At 34.4% G+C, this 19173-nt stretch overlaps 5 protein-coding genes and 1 pseudogene across 5 annotated transcripts; 4 read left to right on the forward strand and 2 right to left on the reverse strand.

Annotated features, from left to right (window-relative positions):
- The first annotated feature begins 6 nt into the window (after positions 1 to 6).
- On the forward strand, positions 7 to 1943 carry LOC116349049 (CD151 antigen-like). The gene is made up of 4 exons (XM_031780303.1): positions 7 to 247; positions 796 to 987; positions 1175 to 1348; positions 1415 to 1943. The coding sequence occupies exons 1-4, from the start codon at positions 74 to 76 to the stop codon at positions 1715 to 1717; spliced, it is 843 nt and encodes a 280-aa protein (XP_031636163.1). The 5' UTR covers positions 7 to 73; the 3' UTR covers positions 1718 to 1943.
- A 1902-nt stretch (positions 1944 to 3845) lies between these two features.
- Positions 3846 to 5521, forward strand: LOC116349037 (leucine-rich repeat transmembrane neuronal protein 4-like). Its single transcript, XM_031780293.1, has 2 exons — positions 3846 to 3967; positions 4046 to 5521. Coding segments are annotated over exons 1-2 (1047 nt in total). The 5' UTR covers positions 3846 to 3965; the 3' UTR covers positions 5091 to 5521.
- Positions 5522 to 5793: 272 nt separating this feature from the next.
- LOC116349027 lies at positions 5794 to 8731 on the forward strand (annotated as a pseudogene).
- A 52-nt stretch (positions 8732 to 8783) lies between these two features.
- LOC116349084 (protein crossbronx homolog) lies at positions 8784 to 10064 on the reverse strand. The gene is made up of 4 exons (XM_031780356.1): positions 9880 to 10064; positions 9715 to 9779; positions 9526 to 9629; positions 8784 to 9452 (listed from the first exon to the last, which is right to left on the reverse strand). The coding sequence occupies exons 1-4, from the start codon at positions 9939 to 9941 to the stop codon at positions 8997 to 8999; spliced, it is 687 nt and encodes a 228-aa protein (XP_031636216.1). The 5' UTR covers positions 9942 to 10064; the 3' UTR covers positions 8784 to 8996.
- On the forward strand, positions 9906 to 11216 carry LOC116349058 (UPF0598 protein CG30010). The gene is made up of 3 exons (XM_031780315.1): positions 9906 to 10370; positions 10447 to 10657; positions 10798 to 11216. The coding sequence occupies exons 1-3, from the start codon at positions 10137 to 10139 to the stop codon at positions 11085 to 11087; spliced, it is 735 nt and encodes a 244-aa protein (XP_031636175.1). The 5' UTR covers positions 9906 to 10136; the 3' UTR covers positions 11088 to 11216.
- On the reverse strand, positions 11199 to 17949 carry LOC116349005 (vitellogenin-A1-like). The gene is made up of 6 exons (XM_031780259.1): positions 17821 to 17949; positions 17213 to 17734; positions 16824 to 17141; positions 15729 to 16741; positions 13479 to 15609; positions 11199 to 13404 (listed from the first exon to the last, which is right to left on the reverse strand). The coding sequence occupies exons 1-6, from the start codon at positions 17849 to 17851 to the stop codon at positions 11390 to 11392; spliced, it is 6030 nt and encodes a 2009-aa protein (XP_031636119.1). The 5' UTR covers positions 17852 to 17949; the 3' UTR covers positions 11199 to 11389.
- Between the last annotated feature and the right edge of the window lie 1224 nt (positions 17950 to 19173).

Consider the following 19173-nt stretch of genomic DNA (forward strand, 5'->3'; position numbering starts at 1 on the left):
GAGAGAGAGAGAGAGAGAGAGAGAGAGAGAGAGAGAGAGAGAGAGAGAGAGAAACAGAGTGGAGTAAAAATCGATGGAAATGGATAGATCGAGAGTGAATAATAGCATCAGCGCAAATAATCAGCAACAACAACAGCGTCAACTACTGAAACCAATGCCACAATCAAAGAAGAATATGAAATCAAACAATTGCTATAGCATTAATTTTATTCGATATATACTTCAGACATTCAACGTCATACTTTTTGTGAGTATAATGATATCATATATATATAAAACTGGCTTGCCTTGGGCTTGAGAAAGCATTCCGTGCGAGTGAAAGCTATATAGTCAATTTTCCGTGTCAGAATATGCACACCACACCTTTGACATACCTTCATTCCTTCACAATTTTTCTTTTGTTTACAATTCCTTTGCGAAAACATCCCTTGACCCATAACAAATTGTTTGAATCAACCATGCATTAAAATGGTGTAGCATGTAATCCATGAAGTTTATCATGTTGGAATGATAATTTCGATTATAGTAAAAAAAAAAACAATTCGAACGACATTAATTACTTCCGAACATTTCTCCATTACACGAATAATAAAGGAAAACCGATATAAATTACTTTTCGAAATGAAAATAAACTATGCATGTATCCCATTTGGTAAAAAGTGTTTGTCACACATGTAATCTGATATCGTGTGATTTATCACCAATATCCCCTCATTTTCAAATATGTTGGCATTTTTATTGCAATTCATTTCAATGAATTGTTCTCTTAAAACTATTTGTTTTGAACATTTTCAGATGTCCGGCTGTATAATAACAGCTGTTGCAGTTTGGTCAATATTCTGGAAACATCATTTTGCTTCACTTTTGGTGACGCCAACGTACGCTTTAACCTCATATGGGCTATTAATAGCTGGCATTTTAGCGACGTTGACGGCTTTTTTTGGTTGTTATGTCGTTTGGCGAGATCAACGCTCATTGATATGCTGCGTAAGTTTTTTCGTAATTAATTTCCATTTATTCATTCATACCTATAATGGAATCAAATTTGGTCAAAACCAATTTGTGTGTACATTTGAATTTAACGAAATTTTCTTCGTGATTAACCATTTAACAATGGAATTGTGTAAAATGGGTTAAATACTGTCATAAACTCTTTTCTTTTCTGCTTTTACAGTATTCGTTGCTGTTGATTGCGGTGTTTTTGCTTGAGTTTTCGGTCGGAGCTGTAACTTATGTATATGAGAGTCAAGTTGATGATGAACTGATGGGCTCGTTGAATAAGACATTTATGACAAATTACGGTATCGATGAAACCCGAACCAATGCCATTGACCTAATGCAACAAAGTGTATGATTTTTTTCTGTTTTCCGATTTTTCTAGCATTTTGAATACCAATTTATATTAAATTTTCAGTATAGATGCTGTGGTGCCGAAAAATTTGAAGAATGGCGTAATAGTACATGGTTAACCACAGAAGATTCATATCATTTGATACGTTCGAATGTGAATCGTTTGGTTCCCGATTCGTGTTGCATTTCATATAGTGAACATTGTGGAAAGAGTGACCATCCAAGCAATATTCCGTACACAGGCTGCATCTACAAATTCATCGATGAAATAAGAGATCATCTCAATATTTTAGGAGCAATTGCTTTTGGCTTTTGTTTCATTAAAATTTTCGGATTATTTTTGTCATGTTGTCTGTATTTTAAATGAAAAGTTACCAAAAAAAAAACAAACAAACAATCCTTTTGTCATAAGAAACCATTCTTCCATTTTACGAAAATCAAATCATTCAAAGAAATTCATTTATTTTGTGCGAAATGAGATCATTTGTACATTTATCGTGCAAATATAATTTATTAACCATAGTCATTATATTTACTTAAAAACGCCATATTTTATAAAACAAACGAAATATACAATAAACTTTTATTTTGAATTTTTGTTTTTTTCATAATTTTGGTATGAAAATGAGATTCAGAAGTTCACGGTTAAGATTTAGTTACATGAGAAGAAATCACATTGTCACATGGGATGTATGCATGTCTGCTTTGATCGCGAAATTGTAAAAAACAATTAATTATTGGGTGTATAAATTAATTTTGAGGGATTTTTGTGTGAAAAGAAAAATTTATTTAAAATAACAAGAATGAATACTTTAATCAATGTATTGCCCATCGTTTGCTATGACTTCCGCCCATCTTCTTGGTAGCTTGTCGATTCCGCGTCGAAAGAATTCCTCATCTTTTGAGGCTATCCATTCATTGATCCATTTTCTCACTCCTTCAGGATTTCGAAACGATATCTCGGACAAGCCCATTTGGATCGATCGAAACAAGTGGTAGTCAGAAGGAGCAAGATCTGGAGAGTACGCGGGTTGATCAAGCCGATCCCAACCGAAGTCTTGTACTTTTTTTTTAACGATGTCTGCTCCATTTTGATTAATTGCATGCGGTAGCGTTGGGCTGTAACCGTTTCACCTGGTTTTAGCCAGTGACCGGTTCGCGCATATTTCTATGCCTGATAGCTATGCTAAGCATAGCGGAGACGCAAGCCGCAACGCACCCGTCGCCATTCGATTCGAGCTATATTGTATGCGCACGGTCGTCTGCATAAATGAACATGTGCATTGTTCATATAGAGTGAACGGCGATGCGTCGGTTGCGTTTGCGGCTATGCTTGGCATATCTATGCTACCTAGCGTATTTAGGCAAGCATAGAAATATGCGCGAACCGGTCACTGGTTTTAGCAGCTCATAATACACGACACCTTTTTGATCCCACCAAATGCACAGCATAACCTTCTGGCAATGAATGTCTCGTTTTGACTGCGATGGTCCTGGTTGGCCTGGATCAACATACGCTCCTTTACGTTTGGGGTTGACGTAATAATTGAATTTTCGTTCTTTTTCTGTGGTCATGTCCATGATATACGGTTGCACGCACTCTAGGGGACGGAAACCATTAGCTAGTTTTTTATATTTCAAGTAAAAACTAGGAAAGTAGTGTAAAAAAGCGGGTTTTGTCCAAACCGGTTTTGGCCACGCCCGCAAAACAAGTTTTGATCAAGATCAACGTCTCTGCTTAGTGTATATTTCTTATGGACAACGGTTGAGTGTGGACGGCAGCGACGGCATTATATGAATATTCTCTCTCTCTCTCTCTCTCTCTCTCTCTCTCTACGCGTTTCTGTTATCATATTTTCATATGTTTGTTTCGAACATGTAAATTAAATATGGCAACGAACATGCTAGCCATGTATTTTGTTGTTGGAATCGTTTTGAGTGTGCCAATGTATTTTCATATGATGCTCATGCATTCAAAGTAAAAAAAACTACTAAGCTTTCAAAATGTAAACAAAAAATCTTAAAACGCACGCGAGTGTTTTTCACGAAATTTGTCTACCAAATGCATAAAAGTAATGATGTAAAAATTAAGATTGTTTCTTTCGCTATTTTTTTCGGGAATTTCTCTTGTTTTCGAACAGTGTTCACCTGAAAGTAAGACTAAATAACTCTCTCTCTCAAAATCAACGTCTCTGCTTGCTGTTTATTTCTTATGAATAACGGTTGAGTGAAGACGGCAGTGACGGCATAAACATGAATATTCTCTCTCTCTCTCTCCTCTATTCTTGATCGAAATAAAAAAATGTAAATGTATTTAAGTTTTTCGATTCTCGAAATGAAATCAACAAAATAATACACATTAATGCATTTTTCTATTCAAACCAGTTTTTCTATTTTCTGTTCTTTGTGTCCGGTTCCAAATTTTTTATCTTCTTGGGCATGTCAAGAATGTGAATTTTATTTTCTGTCTTTGTCCATAAATGGTAAGACAATGTTGTAGACATTTGGTTGTGTGTGAATTTGTCATCTATCAGCAGCTAGTCGTACACTGAATATTCGTGTATTTACGTGAATAAGTTTGAGAAGTGATCAAGTGGTGAAGTGAATCGATCAAAATGTAATTAGTTATTTGCCATTCCATCGCTTTAATTAGTAAATTTGCCGTTATTTTTTTTAATCTATTACTCAATTTTAGGCGATTATTGCTATTGGCAGTGATATGTTATTCGCTCTTGCCATCATTTCATACATACTTTCACAGTTTCACAGATAGATATGTGACTATTTCGCCTTGTACGATACAAGCAGATGATTTACAATATGCAAATGTATCTTGCGCTCAAAGACCTTGGCTAAGAAGTTGTGCTTCAATTACTGAATTGCAAATCATAGGCAAAAATAGTACAGTGCCCAGACGTTTTGTAGAAAAAACACCGAATGTGGAATTTCTCAGAATTCGAAATAATAGTTTAACATCAATCGATGGAATGTCAATATGTCAATGGAAACAATTACGATGGATTGACGCTGATTTCAATAGATTGGAAAAATTGAAAAATGGTTTTCTGTTCTTCTGTAAACAGCTGAATCAACTGTTGCTTCACAATAACATGATCAAGGGAATAGCATCCGACGCATTCATCGGCTTAAAATCGTTGAGATATTTGGATCTATCATCAAATCAAATAACTTATTTAGATAAAAATGTTTTTAAACCGTTAAAAAAATTAGAAAATTTGGATTTGAATACGAATCGAATCCAGATAATAGATTTAGACTTATTTCGATATAACATGTTAATTGGTGTTTTGGATTTAAGCAATAATGATTTAAAAACTAATTTATCTGAAATACTTCGAAGGTTGGACTATTTAGAGGTTTTTTCTGCTGAAAATAATCCAAAGTTAGGCAATATCGATATAAGACATCTGGATTCGTTGAAGGCATTGAACGTAGGCAATGTGTCTCTGACTAGTCTTTTTATTCCATCAAATGTGGAAGAGGTGCTTGTAATGAATAATCAAATATCTCAAATATTCCTTGAACCAGACAATACATTATCTTCTTTGGGTCTGAACGGTAACTGCATGACTAGTCTACTACTTGAAGGATTCTTTAATAATTTGGAATCTTTATCTTTGCGTAACAATCCCATACAATTACAGTCAATAAATGACTTAAGTGTTGTTAAAATAAAAAAAAATATCCATCGATTGCATTTTTATCCATATCAACTATAGACGATAGAATAGCTGAGCAAATGATATTGGAAGCGGAAGAAAACCAAATTGATCTCGCAATAGGCGGTTTTTTATTGAATGACAAACATTCTCTAACATTTTTACGTTTTTCCCATTTTGACAGTATTAATTTTGCGAACTATAATCAAAAGGTTTATATAACATCTTCAGTAAGAAAATACTTCACAAACAAGGTGAAAAACCTTATCGTAGCACCAATCAGATACCCGTACGTAAAAAAAAATCGACTATCTAGTTAGCCGCTTATTTTTGGACGTTTTTGACTGTCTGATTGTGATTGTTTCATTGTGCAATATGCATATAATATAGTCGATCACAGTTTTAAATGTCCCAAAATAAGCAGCTAACTAGATAGCTATAGTCGATTATAATAGACTATTTTCAACAATTAGTCAGTTACTTTTTTGGTATACGGGTAGGTTTGCAACTAAATATACAAAATAATGTAATTGTAATAAATAAAACATTGAAATTGAAAAAACATATTTTATTCCATTCTTTTATGAGTATTACATCGTCTTACGAAAAAAATGTTTAGCTGATTTAGGTATAGATGATGATGTTACAATCGAGTTGTCATTAGTTTTTCCAATGAAAAATCTGTTGTTATATTTTAGTCTTTTCGATTAAGAGTTCCTTATTTTTTCTATTATTTTCTATGGGATCTAGAATTGGCATCACACCTTTCCTCAATTTGAATTGACTTTCATGAATTATACGTTCCGCCAACATTATTTCGCGATAAAAATTGTATAATAAACGCCCAGCAAGTCCTATGTCATTCAAGCAGTTCCTAAATGCTTCATCACAAACGCAAAAACTTATTGTAAAAAATCCGTTGTTCACGTATCTTCTAACTTTCCCGGTACTTTCAATCACATGCATTTCGTGATACATGCCCGGTGCTATTGAAAAAAGACATAAATCATGATGCCTGCAGCAACTATCAAGATTATTGAAATATCCCAATTGGCTGGGAATAATGGGAGCCATATTTTTCGCAATGAGTTTAAGAGCAGAAGAGTTGACTACATAATGTTTAATACATATGTTAACATTATATAAATATCAGTGATTAGATTGCTCAGACATTTCTTTCCGAACATTTCACTGATGATATGCTTTGCCCACAAATGGCGTCTATTGATTTTTGGTAAAATTTGCACTAGATTTAACCGAAAAAAGCGTGGCTCTCACTGATAAGAATGTGTTTTGTTTTGATTGTATTCAATGGTGTATATAAAAGCTTCTTTAATTTTTAATCAGAGTATACGCGTGTTACGAACTTATAAATATAACTCGTAAATCATTGTCAAAGTAAAATATAGGTCAAAGAGTAAAGACTTTGCAATGCGTTCGTCCAAATTAATTTGTATTATTTTCATTTTTATGTAAGATTTTTCCATACAATAAATATTCTACTAAATATCAAAAAATAAAACTCATGAATTTGCATAGATCGTCGGGATCAGCCAGTCCTCCGAAAAGTGAATCAAACCGATATTTTCCACCAGATTTTTTATTTGGCGCAGCAACATCCGCATATCAAGTTGAAGGAGGATGGGATTCGGATGGTAAGGGGCCCAGTATTTGGGATGATTTCGTTCATTCGTACTCAGAGAATATTCTTGATCATCAAAATGCTGATGTCGGTGCTAATTCTTATGAATATTATTTGGACGACATTGAAGCATTGAAAAGTCTAAATGTAAGAAAATGACCGTATTTTTTTTTAATTTCAACAAGTATTCTACACTATTGTTTTCAACTATTTAGATGAATTTTTACCGATTTTCAATTTCGTGGTCTCGTATCTTACCTACTGGGGATATAACACAAATAAATGAAAAAGGAATCGAATACTACAATAAATTGATAAATGCGCTCATTGAAAATGAAATACAACCAATGGTGACAATGTTTCACTTTGACTTGCCACAAAAACTTCAATTATTCGGTGGTTTCACAAATTAAGTTATTGTGAGATATTTTGAAGAATATGCAAACTTATTATATAATCGGTTCGGCGATCGAGTCAAATATTGGATTACGATAAATGAGCCAAATATATTTTGTAAATATGGTTATGGTACAAATAAAAATGCACCAGGCATGAATGCCAGCGGAGTAGCCGATTATTTGTGTATTCATAATGCGCTAAAAGCACATGCTGTGGCTTATCATCTATATAAAGATAAATTCTATAATCAGTTCAAAGGCAGAATTGGAATCTGTTTGCTTTCGTATTTTTTTTATTCTGACTCAAATGACGCAATAGCAGTGGATGAGGCCATTCAATTCACGGTAAAAAAGTCTTTATTTAAAAAAATGTTGAAAATAATTCTTCATTCCATTCAGCTTGGATTTTCGGCCCATCCAATTTTTAGCACCAAAGGCGACTATCCACCGTTTGTGATTGAACGAATCTATAACGCTAGCAAGGAAGAGGGGCGTTTAAGATCACGCTTACCAACATTTTCAGAGTACTGGATAAAGAAAATTAAGGGATCGTCTGACTTTTTTGGATTAAATTATTACACAAGTCGATATGTTTCCAAATCTTCTCAGCCGATTGTCGATAATTATACAACAATCGATTCAATATTGCATAGCGATTTGAATCTTAGATTATCTGCTAAATCTGAGGGGATCAAAAGTGCATCTAATCGGTTATATTCGGTTCCGGAAGGTCTTGGTGATATTCTAAAGTACTTGATGCATGTACATTCTTTTCACACCTATCATTTACTGACGCATTTTCGAAATTTCAATAATTATTCTGATCGATGATCGAATTGAAGATGGATCAAAGCAGAATATAACAATCCCGAGGTAATAATGACTGAAAACGGTTGGCCGGATGATGGACAGCTAGAAGATGATGGCCGAATTGCTTATTTTCATGATCATTTAGAGAAAGTTTTAGATGCTATTCAGAATGACGATTGTAACGTCAAGGGGTACACAGGTTTAGTGTCTTTGCATACATTTTTATTAATCTGTGTATTTTTTCTTAACTTGTATGCATTTTACAGCTTGGTCACTTATTGATAATTTTGAATGGCATAGTGGATACACGTTAGTAATGTTTTGTTTTTAAAATGAATAAACAATTGCTACATATATGTAATGTTTAATTTCAGACGAAAATTCGGTCTGTTTTCCGTTAACATGTCATCGCCAAGAAAAGAGCGAATTCCCAAAAAGTCAACGCGATTCATGAAAACATTGATCGAAACACGAAAAATTCCCGAATTACACTAAATAATTGAGTCAAATCACCTTTTTCTTTCGATTTTAAACATCAATCAACCATGATAGATTATCAAGTTTTGTATGCCATTTAAAATTTAACATGATTTTGTCACTAACTTTAATTTTGGATATATTGTAACCTATCAATCGCTATCAATTTTGTTTTAATTACGTAAAATTCCATGATGATATTACATTTCCATTAAATTTGATTTGTTTCTTTTGTCGACTATTTCGAATTTCATGTCTATTTTGCTTATTCATTCAAATGAATAAGAAAAAAATGTATAAACATAAACAATACCACATTCGTTTTACTAATGCATAGAATGAAAGAAATAAATCGTTACCTTTCGAATCACCTTTTCATAAATATTTTTCTTCAAAATTTAATAAATAACAAAAAAAATAATCAACTCCTTTAAAATTTCCGTTTTATTCCAATCAAAATGAAATGTTCCATGAAAAATATACACACAAAATAAAAAAAAGTTCATTGTTAACAGTAAATGTTTGAGTGTGATAACCAAATGTTATCATAAAATTGTCGCTTATATCAAATGTTAGAATACTAAAAAAAAGAATCTCGATTAAATTTGTGTAGAAAACTATATAAACATGTAGTGTCATTTATTTTCGAAGCGCTTTGAATTCACCTTCATTCACCCATGATAGTCCAGATGGCGGCGGCGATGCTGATGTGGTGTCACATTTATTTTTTATTTTATCTAAAACAATTCGATGAATTTCGTCGTCAAACATGCTAAATGTTATATAGTGTTTATCTTCGGTTGGTGGATTGTCATAGATTTTATCTTTGCTTATGCGTACACATTCTTTCACCTTTTCTTCGAATTCGGTGAGATTTTGGCTTCGAATCAGTTCGGCAGCGTCTTGATTTGATATTTTTACAGTATTACTATTCAAACAGGCCACCGGATGCGTAAATATGAATTGAATGTATTTTAGCAATTGCCAAAGATGATGCTCCGTTGGATTCCATGTTGGAAATGCATCTGATATACCCAAAATTCCGGTGTATGGACAGATCAATGGATGTATCAATTCACTTTGAAATATGACCGTCTGTGAAGTAAAATCGTTAAATGTGAATCATAGACATATCGTTACTTTTTATACATGCACTGCATTCACTTACCGGAGCATCGGTTGTGTTTGGAAAATCTTTGGGCAGTGAAATATTAAATCGAAAAATGCCATCTTTGTAGTACCCACTCCGAGCAAAGATCACACCGAACCAAACTACCAAAAAATATAAACTAAAAATAAATACATTCACGTCTACATACCATATTTGATCAATATAAAATCAAATTTCGAAACATACCAAACGAACTTTCAAACGATGGAATCACATAAATTCCGCCGATATTTTCTTTTTGAATCATTTTTCTGCAATAGATAAATATTTTGGGATAAATTCCATATTCAAAATTACAATGAAAATTAAATGAGATTATGTGACGCACACACACACTCATAGTTAACTTACAATTCAGCAATCATTTTAAATTCCTGTTGAATTGTCGCTTGCAAATCCATTTCGATCGTCATTATTTTGGTCGCCTTTCAATCTTTCAAACAATAAAAAAAATGATTTATCACAACGTTAGAGTAACTTAGAGCAAAAAAGTGAGTAATTTGTGAGGAAAGTGATTGTAAACAGCGATGCATTTGTTTTTGTACTGTTGAAATGTCAAAATGTGACAGTTCTCGTTTGACGTAACGCGTTATACATTGTTTTGGTATATGTGTTGTCGTTATTTTCACATTGAGCGGAGAATATTTATTGAAAAAACTTTTTATTTCATTTTAAAATTGGGTTTTCTTTCGGAAATGTTTAGATATTTAAAATGTAATTCAAATAAATTGGCTTTTCAATTTTGTACTCAAAGAAATTACTGTAAATCGTTGTATATACAAGGGCAACGAGTTGATAATAAAATCAGAGAATATTTCTACTACATTGATCACGATGGAATGGTTGTATTATTGACCTTTTATCATTTATTTTCAAAATTTTGAAATTATTTTGTATCGTTTTCTCCATCGCTTACAGCTCTTTCTAGACGATGCACGGATAAAGAATTTCACCTCTTGCTTCAAAGAGAAACATTTCATTCGATTTTTCTTCAAGCGATTGCGATTCAACACAACAAACCGATACCAAAATGAATTTCCATATCTGTCACTATGCGGCACCGAACGCAATTATATTCGTTGCGATGATCTACCAATCGTTTTCACCGATGTTATATCAAACGATCAAGGTAAAACTCCTTTAAAATGTAAACCAAATTGAAATAAAAAATCCAAACCGGACGAATATTTTTGTAGTGAAACATTTAATGTTCAGTTTCTTAATTTAACGAGAAATGTATTCATGTAAAAATTTGTTTGTACATTTCAGAAAACTGTCTGGCATACAACCATGGTGGTAATGAATTAAAAATGCAATTTCAACCGGATAAAGTATATATGTCGCCTGAAAGTGGTCGCGTTTATCATCCAGCCGATGGACAGTATGGCTTTATCGGACTTATTCGCTCAAAAATGGCCATTGCATTTAGTAAACATTTTGAATTTGAACAAGGCGAACAGGCACCACCAACTCATTTTACGTGGAACAATACTCGATATATACTAGAAAACGATTGGTTGAAAGACATTAAATTACCAGAGGGTCGGAAATATTTGTAAATTTTTCATCAACTGATTAAGTTAAATGTTTGAATGTTCTTTAAAATAACGAAGTCAAAAGAGTAAGCATTGTGCAGCTGAAACCAAAAGTCAATAATTAAAACATTATAATTCATTTTTGCAATTCAATGTTCGTTTTTTTATTTAGATTTTTTTTACATTTCCATTTTGGAAATTTTTATGCTGGGATAATAGGGGTTAGAGGATTACATTATTTTTTTTCCTCTATACAACTGATATAAATAAAGAAAAATTATAAATCATAAAGTTTGTTCAGAATATTTGTTCATTGTCGTTCACTTTTACAATTGTTCGCATCGTTTTGGAACGGAGAATGTCAATGAATCATTGCTGGCATGCATGCTCATATTTACATTGCGACCTTGTTTAATTTGTGATTTGTAGTGTTTGGCAGCTGGATCGTTGCTTGGACGGCAGATAACTTCAACTTTTTGCTGAGTTTTACCGTCTGCTCTCGATCCGGTTGGGCACACTGGCAATGGACGTTTGCTGAAGCAAATGCGATCGTTTTCAGTATCTTCGACGAATTGGGTTTGATGTTTTGTCCCTAATTTAATGCTATTCGAGTTCGAATTTGAGTTTGACTTTGAATTTAAGTTGCGTCTTCCTTGTTCCGAGTTCGATGAGTCTTGATTATCGTTTGATGTTGATTGTTTATTGCTTTGAAGTGGATGCTGTCTTTGTGTCTTTTTCATATTCGGAATTGGGTCACTGTAAAGAGTCTCTTCGCTAGGATATTGCTTTTGTTTGATACGTTGTTGCAATTGTTTCACGGAATTATCGGCGTTTGAGTCATTTTCAACAATAGCCCATGATGCAGCGAACTCTTTATCATTGTTGATGATTTTATTTTGTGGTGATTTCAAATCGTTTGTCTTTTGGCCAGTGAATGCACCGCACATACCACGGTTGCCACGATACATACTCTTACTACGAATTTCAACGCTCTTTCCGTCGTATTTGACTTCCAAGTCACCCAATTTCGTTTCAACACGAAGACCGCGTGCCGGATTTTCTGAAACACTTTGTTGTTCTTTAGTAACGTATACGCGTGCCAAAACCTCCTTTGGATTTTCAGTTGATCGCACCGAACTTGATGATTTTGAGTTCATATCTTTTTCATTTCCATCGACAAAAAGACGTGGGGCTTTGTTCGATGTTGATGATGATGATTCATCGTTGTCTCTTGGGGCCAATCGTAAAGTGATGTCATTCTTGTTCTTTTGATGCAAAACAATTAAAACCTCTTTATTTTTTTGGTTGGCACGTTTCATGGAATTTTGATCGCGAATTGATTCTTGTTCGTTTGAATCTTCACGGTTTTGACGATTGTTCCAGTTTGACTCTTGTTGACGATTTGATCCTTTAGCCTCTCGAACCAAAATTGAAGCATAGTGACTATGCTTTTTGTCATCATTCTCGTTCTCATTGTCATTCTCATTTTCGCGCATTTGATGCACAGCCAAATACCATGTGTTTTTAGCTAAAGCACCAGTTTTGACAGTACGATTTTCAAAGGTGTTGGTCTCATCGCCAGAAATGACACATGTATCACGGTATTGAATGTATTCTCGTTTCATTTCTTCGAGTAAGTTTCCATTGGATGGTACAACGGCAACAGTTCGTGCCATTGGCACTGGAACTCCTTTCCATTCGGTTTTCATGTTTTCTGTTTTCAATGTTAAATCAGCCGATTTCATATCGGATGAAAGACGTACCTCAAGTCGAACTTTATCCTTTTGTCCATCAGCATACTCTTTGTTTTCATTCAAGTACATTGATGTGCTGTAACGTAGGTAGTTGTAGTAATTCTTTGCATCCAAACCGAATGATTTTTCCAACATTTTGGCAGCAGCATCATTGACGTCCAATTCAATATCCATGTGATCGACTGCGTTCGGTGATAATAACTTCTTTGGTGATTTTTGGCTATCTTCTTGTCGCTGTTCTTTTAATTCAGTGGATTGTTTCATTTCAACTTTTCCGCGAACAGTAGCCGATTCCTTATCCTTTGAAACGGTCATTGTGATTTTTATGTCAGCATATGGTTTGTTATTAGCTTGATTTGATTGTGATGGTTGGTCAGCATTTTGATATTTAGCATCAACTTGCAAGGAAATTGATTTTTCTGTTGATTCTGATTCTGATTCTGATTTTTGAGCGAAAACAAGAAGACGCGATTTTCCTTCGGTTTTACTTGATGCAGTTGATACCGTTGCAACGTATTCACGTTTCTTGGAACCAGTAAATTCGACCGAAATATCCAAAACACTAGCACCATTTGTTGCGCCCATATCTGAATGTGAAGACAATGAAAATTGTTAAAAAAACATATAAAATTAAAACAAAAAAAAATCGTTCAATTCCTACCTTCGGCAGCATTGCGCAACAGTTGTTCACGACGTTCTTGACTGTTTGGTTTGGTTGAGTCTGGTTTGGCTAAATTATTGTGTCCCTCGGCTGATTGTCCTCGAGATCTTGGATGTGATCTGTTTCTATCGATGTTGTTTTGGTTTTGGTTTTCATTTTTGGCATTTTGTTTGTCGTATTTAATGGTCAATCTGGCTGTTTTGCTTGTTGATTGTTTTCCATCCAACGATACGGTCAATGACGATTGTTCGGCTGATGTGTCTTCTTGTCCAAACATTAGAATTGATGTTAAGTCACGTTGACGCAATTGCTTGATGATGTTGGCAATTTGATTTGAGCCTTTCTCTTGTTTACCGCTAATCTTCCAGGCAAAGCCAGTTGCCTTTTCACCCAATTCAACGTTCCATGGAAGAACTGATTTGCTACGGATCTCTTTAGTGTGTGGCGATTCCGGCATTGGACGAAGTTTGAAAATATTGTCACGAACAGTGTATGGTGTTGTTTTCATTTGTAAGATTTTCATTTCCTTATCGGCTCTCAATGGTTTGACTTCGGTTTTAATTTCGCGATTGTCAACATCAATATCGCTTGAAATACGAAGTGGAACATTGACTTGAGTCATTTTATCGTAGGTGGCCGAATAGCGTTGACCAGTGCTTGGTTCAGTAAATGACATAGAGACTTCATTGTTAGTAGAGTAGGTTAATTCAATACTAGCTGAAGCATTAACTGACTTTGGGATTTGCATCTTGTTCTTTTTGTTGTTACCGGTACGTTCATTGTTGCGTTCATCGCTGTTGCTATTATTTTCGTCGTTTTCATTCATGTCTGGTGTGGTACGAACACGCACCTGACCCTTAACTTGAATGACAGTTGGTGATCTTTGAGTAAATGTGAATGGAACACCGGTCTCAAGTGGGAATGAAATCGTGGCGTCTTCTTTATTGTACAATTTGGTATATTTAACCTCATATCCATTACGAATTTCTTTGGCAATTTTCTTGAGTGTTTGTGGCAATTGGTCCAATGTCTTTCTATCAAAAGCAACGAAACGTTCTGAATTGGCAAAATTCAACATTAATTGTCCTTCAAGTTGTTTGGCTTTGTTCTTTTTCATATTCAACAAATTCATGATTTTTTCAGCTGACCACTTGGTTGTTGATTGCTCTTGGTTTGAATCATTATTTAAATAATCGTTTTCGTTTGATTCATCGCTGTCGCTGTCATTTTGTTTTGAAGTTTTCGATGATTTTTCAATATTGTCATTCCATGCATTGGCCAATTCTTTGATGCTTGATACAATGGCATGGAATTCATTATCACGATTGAATCCGCCAAGATTTCCAACTGTGCGAACATAAATTGCATTCGGAATGAAACTGTCTTCCTCAACCAAATAGGTAGCTTGTTGTTTATATGTTGCATCAATTTGACGATCGACAAATTCTGTTAAATAAGTGCGTGCATATTGCATTCCTTGTGTTTCTTGTTTCATCAAGCCTAAAGCCGCCTTTGCATTTTGAGCAAGTTCTGTGTTTTCCTGTAAACGTGCAGCCGATTCCAATGCTGACCGAACAGCGGCTCTGACATCGTTATTTTCTTCGTTGTTTGTTGTTTCGGCCATACGTAGCAAAATTGAACCAAGTGGATTTAAGCGCACCAATTTAAAAACGGCTAATGAACGAATTTCGCTTGTTTCACCTTTATCTTGGAAGATTTTATACAACATTGTTTGGCCATCTTTAACATTATTTTGGCAATATCTACCCATTGCAACAAGCACAGCAAATCGTTGGAAATTGCTTAATTTTTCTTTGCCCGTCAAATATGGTTCAAACACTTTTGGCAATTTTGAATCGCCCAAATTTCCCAATGCACGGATTGCGTACAATGTCTTTGGTACATCTTTTTTGTCAACTGCTTTTTTCAACATTTCAGCAAAGTACGGAATAACTTCTTCCGATACCAATTTACTGTTACGATCACCTAAACGTCCATAGCTTTCAACTGGATAATATTTCTTTGCCGATTCGCGATTTACTTGGGCTTGATGCAAGAAACGCGATAGTGCAATACCGGCGGTTGTGTTTACATTTGATTGTTCGCGAACAGCATCGTTCTTTACAAAGTCCTGCAAATGGAAAATAGAAAAAACAAAAAAAAAATATGAGAAAAAATATTTATCTCTTTTACTCTCTTCTCTCAAACATATAATTTAAGAACTTTTATAATTTATATGAAACTACTTACAAAGAAACGTCTTTGCATCTCTTCGGTTGGTTCACGAATAGTGGTTGGCAAAGTGATAATCACCTCGACGGCTTCTTCACCCTTTAATTTTCGTTCTTCGATCAATGTCATAAGTTGGTTTACAGCCGGTCCAGTTCCAGCCGTTGATAATGCATCAAGGTAAACTTTGCGACTTTTTTCCGATGATTTTTTGTCCATTTTTTCTAATGCACGTGTTGTTTCTTCGATTTGTTCAGCGTTCATGGTGCGAATAATTTTGGCCAAAATATTGAATTTTCGAAGAGTGTTCTTGGCTGGAATTTCCTCTGGATTTTCCAAATCTTCGCTAATTTCTTCGACTAGTTTTTCAACTTCAGTTTTTGCATTGAACTCTTTTCGGCTTTGAATTGATTTGCCGTTGTTGCCGACAAAGTAATTGAGCAATGGATTTTCTGGGGCATCTTTCAATGTTGGTCTTGGCTGATGATATTCCAGTTTTTTTTCATTTGATGATTCATCTTCACGTTCACCGGAAATATTTCTTGATGATTTACGGTTTTGGCGACTTTTTTGGCTTTTATTGTGGTTGCTTTTGTTTTTATTCTTTTTTATGTTGTTGTCGTTATCTTTCTCGATGTCATTTTGATTCTCCTCATCCTCATCATCTTCGTTTTCGTTGCGGGTGTTTTTTGAGATTTCGTTGTCGGTTGATCGGCGTTGACGGCTGTTTCGTGAGTGTTTTTTATTTTTTTTGGCTGTACGTTCTTCACGCTTCTCTGATGAATTTTCCTCATCACGTTCTTCTTCATCGTCTGAATCATCATTATCGTCATCGACGTCTGTTTCTTCCGACGAATCTTTTTTTGGCCGAAGCGAGTTTTTCTTATCGGATGGCAAATCGTAGGAGTAAACGAGATTGCCAACATCGACAAGTTGTTCCGATTGCACTAGTGGTTTCTCCTCATTTTGTTCCATTGATTCCAATGTGACATTCACTTGACTCACAATCAATGAATCTTGTTGAGTTTCTTTACCTATTTGCAACGAAACCCCAATTAATGGCACGGCATTTCAAAAAGTTTCCATTGAAATAAAATCAAATATAAATATACAAACCTGGATTAGACTTGACAACACGGTTTGTGGTCACCGATGAGCGAATGGTGTATTTGTTGAGATTTCCCGAGATAACAATGCGACTAATGGCTGATTTTGCGAGACTTCCCATGCGATTGGTGTTTGGTTTCCATTCATTCAATCCATCAAGACCAAAGTGATAGCCCATACGTTGTTCACAATTGCTGTAGTTTTTCGTTTTGAAAATTTCATAGACATTTTCATCGTTTTGCAATGTTACACTTGATGTGGCTTCGGGCAATGATTGTGCCATATACATTGGAATGCGTGAAATATCATAGTATGATTCGCATTTACCTGTTTTCAAAAAGAAACCACAATTAATTTTGTTTTTGAAATTAAACTTTTTTCAAACAAAAAACACTTACCAGTTACAGTTGGTTCCATGACTTGGTAAAGTGCTTGATTCTGTTTATTTTCATCGTTGTCATCTTTACTGTCGGGTAAATGGCTGTACACACTTTCAATATTATTTCTAGCTCGAATATCGACTTGCAATTGACTCAAAATACTTTTCAGTTGATTCAATTGAACATTGGTCATGTCTTTATCAACGGCAATGCTATGAATGGCACCTTCATCCATACGAATTTCAAATGGTTTTGTATTCATTTCCATTTGTTCATATTGAAGTTCATCGTCTGGCATATATTTGGCCGGATCCATTGGTAATGCATCATGAAAATCGCTGCGCTTTCCATTTTTCACTTCACCAACTAAAACGTCCTTTGATAACTGACGAATGGTTAAATCGGCTTTGGTGAATGAACCAACCCATTGATTCTTCAAATTCGGTAGAGCGGCCAAGGTTTTGGTGTGCACCTTATAACGATATTCGGTATTTTGTCGCCATGCTCCATTCCATTGTTGCTCGGCCACGCTAAGCGCAACTATTTTGCACATAGAGGATTAAAAAAAAAATTCGTCTCAAATTATTGAATAAAATTCATATATATTTTTTCTGAAGAATTCTTACCCAAGAAACAAAGTAAAAACGCTTTCCACATTTTACTGACGCTCAGAATTCAATCCAATAAATTGATTCGCTGAACAAACTGTAGCCAAGATGTACGCACTGTCGATGAGAGCAGTGAAGTATCGTTTCCAACCATTAACATGGCTTTTATAGCTAGTTTTCGTGAATCGAATAATAATTTCATCATCAAATTAATGTGACGAGGCAGCAAAATTCATTGATTAGATGGCAATGATTTCAATGGCGAAACATTTGATTTTTTTCCATATCAATGTAGACTAAGCATTGTTTGGATGCAATTGCACATATTGCGAAAGGGCTTTATTTTTACACATTCACTTCGTAAATAAGTGATGATGCACGTGCATGGCAAGCAATTTAGGTTGAAACGAAACACAAATCCGATCTTTGTTCATTGAAAGATGTGCTTTGAAATTTGCTGATTTAATTATTATTTTTTTTTTTTTCAAATTGATGCAAATCTAGACAGATTTTGTGTGTGTGAGCCTGTGTATTTGCTACGCATCAACTTAGTATCAGTTTGTTAAGGCAAAATGTAATTACAAAGTCGTTGGTGTCTCAGAAAGTAGTCGTTTTAATAGTGGAATGATAACCTTTAAACTACATACCGTTAAAATAATTAGCCTTGGAATCAGTCATTCAATCAAGTGTTCGATTATTGAACCGGCACAAGCAACAAGTCAAAATCAATAAAAAAAAAACATATATAGATCAGTGTACGGAGGACGCCTGTGCTTCGATATCACCTTGTTTTGATATAGTTTTGCTGAATGAAATGCATTCAAAATCGCCAATCGTTGCTCCTTCAACATTTTTTTTTCATCAAACAAATCCAATAAGAAACACGGGTCAATTTCATTTTTTTTTTATTAATCATTTTTGTATTTCATTTTTCAATTGTTCAGTGAAATTTGTTTTAGGTTTAATATTGTGTTTGTTGTGTGAGTGAATATTGGAGTGAAGTGAGTGTTTTGCTCTGTCGTTTGAATTCGATGTGTGACCATTGTGTGTCAAATATGGAATTTATTTTTTAATGTTTTGCAAATGCATAGCAAATAATCTCATTTTTTCTCTCGATTCAATCTATAATAACTTAAATGCAAATGCAATGATTGATGGCATTTATATTGTGCCATGGCTCACAATCGAATTCACATGAAATTTTAATGAAAATGAAAATAATCGAGAGAAAAACACTCGCCACCGCCTCCAGTGAATATTCAATAGCAATAATTAATAATAATGATAATAATAATCATAATAATCATAACTAATCGTATGTACGCATTCAAAGTAATGTTTTTTTCCCTCTGCGTTTTACCTTCTCTCTTT

This window comes from Contarinia nasturtii, unplaced genomic scaffold (assembly GCF_009176525.2).
Source record: "Contarinia nasturtii isolate CC-2019 unplaced genomic scaffold, AAFC_CNas_1.1 Cnas_scaffold_129, whole genome shotgun sequence".
Lineage (NCBI taxonomy): Eukaryota > Metazoa > Arthropoda > Insecta > Diptera > Cecidomyiidae > Contarinia > Contarinia nasturtii.